Genomic DNA, 7500 nt, shown 5'->3' on the forward strand with positions numbered 1-7500 from the left:
AGAGAGAGAGAGAGAGAGAGAGAGAGAGAGAGAGAGAGAGAGAGAGAGAGAGAGAGAGAGAGAGAGAGAGAGAGAGAGAGAGAGAGAGAGAGAGAGAGAGAGAGAGAGAGAGGAATAATTCGTGAAAAAAATTTGAGTGTATATGTAAAGAAAGAGAGAGAGAGAAAACAGAAATGAAAGAAAGAAGGGCAAAGAAAGAAGAATTAGAAGAGGAGAGAAGAAAACAAAATAAGAAGAATCACAAGAAAAAAAAAAGCTAGAGAACAAAGAAAAACAAACAAACAGAAAAGAAGAGAACAGATCACCGCCCAACGCAAACGCAAAAAAAAACAAAAAAAAAAAAAAAAAAAAAAAAAGGGAGGCAGACGAAATAACGGGACGAAGTTTTTACAGACGAAATAATAACAGGAATAACATGGCAAGAGAGATCGATAATCACCTTGGAGGACCTGGGTTGGCTGAGGCTGTGGCTGTGATGACCAGATTGGCGCCCTCGTACGCATGCATCTGCGCGGGAGGCTTTACGACCCAGATCGGGGCATCTGCAGGGAGGGCAGGAGAGGGGAGGAGAGGGGGGAGGGGAGGGGGGAGGAGAAGAGGAAGGAGAAGAGGGAGACGAGAAGGAGACGAGATCGGGAAGAAAAAGGGGAAATTATAGGGTGAGAAGAGAGGGGAGAAGAAGAGCGGAGGGAGAGAGGAGAAGAGAGGGGAGAAAAGGGGAGTAAAGGGGAGGGAGAGGAGAGGAAGAGGGGAGAAGAGGAGACGGAGAGGGGAGGGAGAAAAGGGGAGAGATAAGGGGAGAAGAGGGAGGGAGAGAAGAAGAGAGGAAAAAGGAGAATAAGAGAAGAAGAGAGGAAAAAAAGGGAATAAGAGGGGAGGGAGAGGAGAAGCAGAGAAGAAAAGGGGAGCAAGGGGGGAGGGAGAGGGGAAGAAGAGGAACATAAGTGGCCGACGTTCTTGCCGCAGTCTCGCCTCTCCCTCTCCCCTCGCGGGCCGTCGCTCAGTCTCTCTTTGCTTCTTTTCTTTTTGCAATTCTCTGGGTTGATCAGGTGTTATGGCTGTCTGTTTGGCGTTCTGTATGTCTGTATCGCCTATTCTCTGTCAGTTCGTCTGTCCGTCTGTCTGTGTGTCTGTCTCTCTGTCTGTCTGTCTGTCTGTCCGTCTGTCTGTCTGTCTCTCTCTCTCTCTCTCTCTCTCTCTCTCTCTCTCTTCTCTCTCTCTCTCTCTCTCTCTCTCTCTGTATCTCTCTCTCTCTCTCTCTCTCTCTCTCTCTCTCTCTCTCTCTCTCTCTCTCTCTCTCTCTCTCTCCCCTCTCTCTCTTTCTCTTTCTCTCTTCATCTCCTTTCTTGTATGTATCTATCTGTCATTACGACCCTGTTCTCTCATCCTTATTCTTTTTCTCCTTCTGTCTGTCTCTCCGCTTGTCTCTCTTTCTCTTTCCCTTCCTTCTCCCCATCCATTCTCCCTATCATCATCTACATCATTTATATCTCTCTCTGTCTATCTCTCTCTCTCTCGTTTCGCCATCCTACCGTGAGCCATCCCCCAACCCCCCCTCCTTCGCCCTTCGACCCCTCACCCTATACCCCTCCCCCGTCCCTCACTCCTACCCTCCACCCTCCACTCCCTCCCTCAACTTCCCCCCCTCACCCCCGTCCCCCCCCTCCCTCGCCCCTCACACCCATCCCCTTCTCACTCCCGCCCCCCATCCCTCACCCCTCACCCCCCCTCACTCCCCCTCCCTCACCCCACATCCCCCCCTCCCCCCCGGCCGCACAATGGCCCGGGCGCCGCATTCCGGACCGACGCGACAAACCATTACATTCCGCATCCATTGCATTACGTGTCCGGCTCTGACGCTAAATAAACATTAACCTCGGAGTTATGCGAGCAATGGACACAGTCGCTTTATGTGGATACGTTTTAGAGCGAATGAGACTCGATCTCCGAAGGGGAGCGCGCCGACTAACTGGCATCTGGATGTTCGTCTATCTGTCTGTTTGTCTGTCCGTCGGGTTCGTCTGGTTGTTTGTCTGTCTGATGGTTCGTCTGTCTTTCTGTTCATTTGTGTATCTGCTCGATTGTCTGGCTAATCGCTTGTCTGTCTGTTCGTCTGTCTGTCTGTTTTCTGTCTGTCTATTCTTCTGTCTGTCTGTTCGCCTGTCCGCCCGCCCGCCTGTCTGTCTGTCGCTGCACAGTCTGTCCGGCAGCGCGTCGCTCCTTAGCGATGACAGGAATAGTGATAAGGATTGATCTGCTCAGGCCTCTGCACGTCCCCCGGGGTCGGCCTTTGCTCTTTGTCTCTTTCTCGCGCTCTCCTCCCAGCCTCTAGCTCTATTTGCCTCTCCCTTCTGTTAACCTCTTGACTCTATCTCTCCCCCTCTTCCTTCAGCTCTATCTCTATGTCTCCTTCCCTCGTCAAGATGTGTCTCTCCCGTCTCCCCTTAAGCTCTATCTCACTGTATCTTTCCCCTCAAACTCTATCTCCTTCTCTTCCTGTCTCGTCAAGCTCTGTGTTCCCTCTTTTCCTTCCCCCAAGCTCTACCCTGCTACTTCCCTCTTCATCTATGTTCTCTCTCCCTTCTCCCTCAAGCTATCTTCCTCTCTCCCTCTCCCCAAGCTCTGCCTTCATCCCTCTCTCGGTTTCTGTCTTTCTCTCTTTTGATCTCTATGCCTATCTTTCTTCCTCTTTTCCTCTCTCTCCTTCGTCTTTTTCTACCCCTCTGTCTGATTGTCTGTCTGTCCGTTTGTGTGCATTTACACTTCTGGTTCCCCTTAACACTTATAAAGATGGTGATAATAATTATGGTAACGATTATATATTATGGTGATAATAATCGTAATTATGAGGAAGTTGATGATAATGATAATTATAATGATAGTATTAAAAAAACAATACTGTTAATCCTAATACTAGTGATAGAAATAATAATAACAACAAGAGCACTGATAATACTAAAGGTAATAATAACAATGATAACAAAAAGGATACTGCTGCTAATACTACTACTAATAATAATGATAACAATAATGATTATCAGTAGTAACAATTACAGTAATACTAATAACAGTATTAATGATAATGATGATAATAATGATGATAAAAAAAAAATAATAATAATAAATAATAATAATAATAATAATAGCAAATAATAAAAATGGTACTACTACTATTAGTACTAAAAATAACAAAAGTAGTAGTAGTTGTAGTGGTAAAGATAAAATGATAATAATAATAATAATATAATAATAATAATAATAATAATAATAATAATAATAATAATGATAATAATAATAATGATAATAAAAGTAATAATGATAATAATAATGGTAAAAGTAATGATAATCATGATAATGATAACGATAACAATAATGATGGTGATGAATATGATGATAATAATAATAATATATAAATAATAATAATGGTAACAATAACTACAACTATAATAATAATAAAATGTGATAGTAATAATAATAATAATGAGGATAATAATGATAATAATGATAATAATAATAAAAGATATAATAATAAAACAGCAACAATAATGATAATATAAATAATGAAAAAATAATAGTAATTCACTACTACCACTTATAATTACATTAATACTGCTGCTACTACTACTACTAATGGTAATGACGATAATAATAATCATAAAAATGATGATAATCAAAGGATAATTATAATAATAATACTGCTAATAATGATGATAATGATAACCATTATCATAATGGAGATAAGGATGATGATAACAATAGTAATGCCAACAATAATATAAACAATAACTAAAATAATGAAATTATATAATAATGGTAGTAACAATAACGATGATGATAATGATAATAAAATAATAATAATACAATATTGACAATAGTGATCATAACAATAACAATGATGATAATAATAACAATGATGATATTTATAGTAATAATGCTAATTAAAATAATGATGACAAAGCAACTCATAACAATAACCAAAATAATAACCAATAACAATAATAAAAAAGAGTCTAAAATGACCACAGTCTCCGCGTGAACTTACGTAAGACATGGAGTGTTATGTCCTTCTTGACCGAGGGCCTGATGCCGTTGTCAGCCAGGCAGGTAAACAGTCTTCCGTTGTCTTCGGCTGTCGTTGTCAGCTCCAACTCCGACCTGGCGAAAACGAGCGAAAACGTAGCAAAGGCAACGAATGAATTTACTCCCTTACTATAAATACGACCAGTTACTGTCGAGGAAAACAGACATGTAGATAGTAGACAAATATACGCTAGTTGTATTCAACAAGCGGTTTGTAATTGAATATGGGGTTTTGGTCCCTAGAGTTTTGTCCCCCTTATTATTATCATTATTATTATTATTACTTACGCGAGCGTCTTGCAAACACCGACAACTTGTGTTTGTCTGTGGATAAACATTCTTTTTTTCTTTCTCTTTGGAGCCTTTGATGGGAAGATCACAGGATATTTTCCATTGTAAATTATCCCCTTGCATTGGTAATGAATCCTGAGTGGGGCAACATAGCTTGTCAAAGGATTACTGGTGTTTGTTACTGAATCTTTGCATCCAATAGGGAAATTGAATGTATTATTTTCTCCTGTCCTGGAATTGTTACTGTTGTTTGCATGAATATGGTATATTAGATTTTTTTCCCCTCATAATTTCGTATTCTCTGAACTCTTTTTTTTTTTTTTTTTTTGCAACGTTCTTTATTGTCCTTTATATCCTCCTTTTTATGGTTAATTTTCGCTGCAGGAGCTTCATTTTCCTCTCCGTCTAGCTACCGCCATCCACGGGTTGTCATGGCAACTGCAGGTGCTTTGCTTGAGGAAAATCAAGCCAACTTGATAATGAAAGCAACTAGTGAACTCTGACACACTTTTTTTTTCTTTCCTCGTTGTTGACTCGAAGCATAATTCCTTTGGTTCGTATGGCTTATTTACAGGCGCCAAATAAGTTATCTTCTCCAACTCCTCTCCATGTTTCTCTATTTACCCTTCTGTTTTTTAGTTCCTGTTTCTTCGTTTTCTTCTTTCTCTTTTCTACGCCAAGAATCTGGAGTTTCTTCACGGTTTCATCTTTCTATCTTCCTTCCTTGATGTTTGTAGGACCCGGGGAATTCTTGACTCAGCTCTCCTAAAAATCATAATTCTTTCAACTCGTTTTTCTTCATTATCGCCCCATCCCGTACTATTTCTCACCCAAGGAGACACGACACTCACATTCCCCTTGCTTTTGTACCCCCGAAGGCATCTCGCGACCTCTATTTCTATCCATTTTTGTTTTTGACTTTTCTCTGCTACTCTGCGTGACCTCTTCTCTCTCTCCCTTTGCATAATCTTGCCTCCGTTCTGATAATTTCCCGCGGAGACACAGCCGCAAACTCACTTCGTCCTTAAGCCTCTGGAAGTATTTTACGAACTCACTTCCTCCTCATTTTTCTAGGTATTTTATTTCCACTCAGGATGACTTCCTTCCTCCCTCTCTCCCTTCTTGTATCTTCTCTCCCATCAGTTACTCAAGCAAGGAGACAACCACAAACTTACCCGAGCTGGAAGCACCAATTAACCTCATATTTACTCACTTTTGGCGTTTCCTTACCACTCTCTTTGACCTCCATTCCCCCTCTCTTTGTATATCTGCCCTACCCTCGTATTTCTCACCCGATGAAGCACAATCACAAATCCAACCGGCTTTTAAACCCCCGGGAATTTCTTATGGTCTCATATTTTACCTATCTTGTCAAAGGTGACCTCTTTTCTTTCTCTTTTTGTCTATCTCCTCCACCATCCTCTCTTATTTCTCCTCCGCCCTCCACTCCTGTTTATCTCCTCCATCTTCCCCTCCTACTTCATTCATGAGGAGACGCAACTACAGACTCACCTGGTATCTGAATCCCAAAACTTGATCCCCAAGAAGAATCTCGCGACTGCATTTTCTACCCACTTTCGTTTTATTTCTTTCTTTATTTATTCATGTATTTATTTAATTATTTATTTATTTATTTATTTATTTATTTATTCATTTATTTATTATTATTATTATCATTATTTACAAATTTCCCCACAGCTAATCCACCCTCCTCTGTCCCGCAAACCACGACGAACTCACCTGGTCTTCGCTCCCCCGAAGGCCCCTGGCAGAGTCTCGCTGACGCCCCCCTGCAGAGGAGCCCCTTCGGACGACCAGCTGATGTTGGCGGGGGGGAGGGCGGGGGACGTCTCACAGGTCAGGCTCACGACCTCCCCCTCCTCCACCGTGGGGGGGGAGGCCGACTCGGTGACGTCCCACGGGGCGACTGCGGGGGGAGGGGGGAGAGGGGGGGTGTTAGATTTATGTTCGTGGAGCAAAAGGATGAGGAGGAAGAGGGAAGGGGGGAGGAAGGGGAGGGGAAAAGGGGGAAAAGGGAGGAGGAGGAGGAAGATGGGGAAAAGGAGGGGAAGGAGGAAAAGGGGGAAAAGAAAGGGGGGAAGGAAGGGTTGAGGAAGATGAAGGAAGAGGAGGGAGAAGAAACAGATTGGGAAAAGGAAAAGGAAGAGGAAGATGGGGAAGAGGGAGAGGAGAAGGAGGATGAGGGGAAATTGATAGGAGGAGGAATATGGAGAAAAGGAAAGGGAGGAGGAAGATGAAGAAAATGAAGAGGAAAAAGCAGGTGCATAAGAGAGAAGAGGAGGAGGGAAAGGAAAAAAAAAAGGAAAAAAAAAAAAAGAGAAACAAACGAAAGAAGAAGAGTACAAAAGAAAAGAGCACAATGAAAAGAAGAAGGAAGAAGGAGAGAAAGGAGGAAGAAGTGGAAGTGGAAGAGGATAAAGAAGAAGAGGAATAGGAAAACAAGAAGGAGAGCAAGAAGTAGAGACGTGAAGGGAAAGAAAGGGAGAAGGAGAGATAAAGGAGGAAGGGAATAAAAGGAGGAGGAAAAGATGGATAGAAAAAAAATGATAACTGAAAGAAAGGCAAAAGAAAGAAGACCGTGATGAAAAGGAGGAAGAGGAAGAAAAGGTGGAGTTGCAAAGAAAAAGGAAAAGAAAGAGGAAGAGTTAAAAGAAGAGAAGAGGGAGGAAAAGGAGGAGGACGAGAAAGGGGAAATAGACGAAGGAAAATAATGTAGAAGAGGAGAGAAGGGGAGGAAAGGAGAGAGGAAAAAAAGAGGAAAAGGGGAAGGAAGGGGAGAAGGAAATTTAAGGAGAAGAATAAATAGAAAAAAGAGGGGATAGAGAAGAAGAAGAAGAGGAGTAGAAGGAGGATAAACAGGATGAAGAGGAGGGATGGAGGGGGAGGAGGAGGAGGAGGAGAGGAGAAGGAGGAGGAGGAGGAGGAGGAGGAGGAGGAGGAGGAGGAGGAGGAGGAGGAGGAGGAGGAGGAGGAGGAGGAGGAGGAGGAGGAGGAGGAGGAGGAGGAAGAGGAGGAGGAGGAAGAGGAGGAGGAAGGAGGAGGAGGAGGAAAGGAAGGAAGAGAATTGAAGACGGAAAAAGAGTAGGAGTAGGAAAGAGAAGCAGAGAG

The 7500-nt window shown here is 42.6% G+C and overlaps 1 protein-coding gene across 1 annotated transcript in view; it reads right to left on the reverse strand.

Annotated features, from left to right (window-relative positions):
- The window catches only part of LOC119597122 (nephrin-like), a 155042-nt gene that overhangs the window by 17977 nt on the left and 129565 nt on the right, over positions 1-7500 (reverse strand). The window contains exons 12-14 of the mRNA XM_037946611.1: positions 6112-6298; positions 4043-4155; positions 440-542 (exon numbers count right to left, since the gene is read on the reverse strand). Of these exons, the coding sequence (XP_037802539.1) occupies positions 440-542; positions 4043-4155; positions 6112-6298 (403 nt within the window). The remainder of the gene's footprint in view (positions 1-439; positions 543-4042; positions 4156-6111; positions 6299-7500) is intronic.

The sequence above is a fragment of the Penaeus monodon genome, chromosome 38 (genome assembly GCF_015228065.2).
Source record: "Penaeus monodon isolate SGIC_2016 chromosome 38, NSTDA_Pmon_1, whole genome shotgun sequence".
NCBI classification, from domain to species: Eukaryota; Metazoa; Arthropoda; class Malacostraca; order Decapoda; family Penaeidae; genus Penaeus; species Penaeus monodon.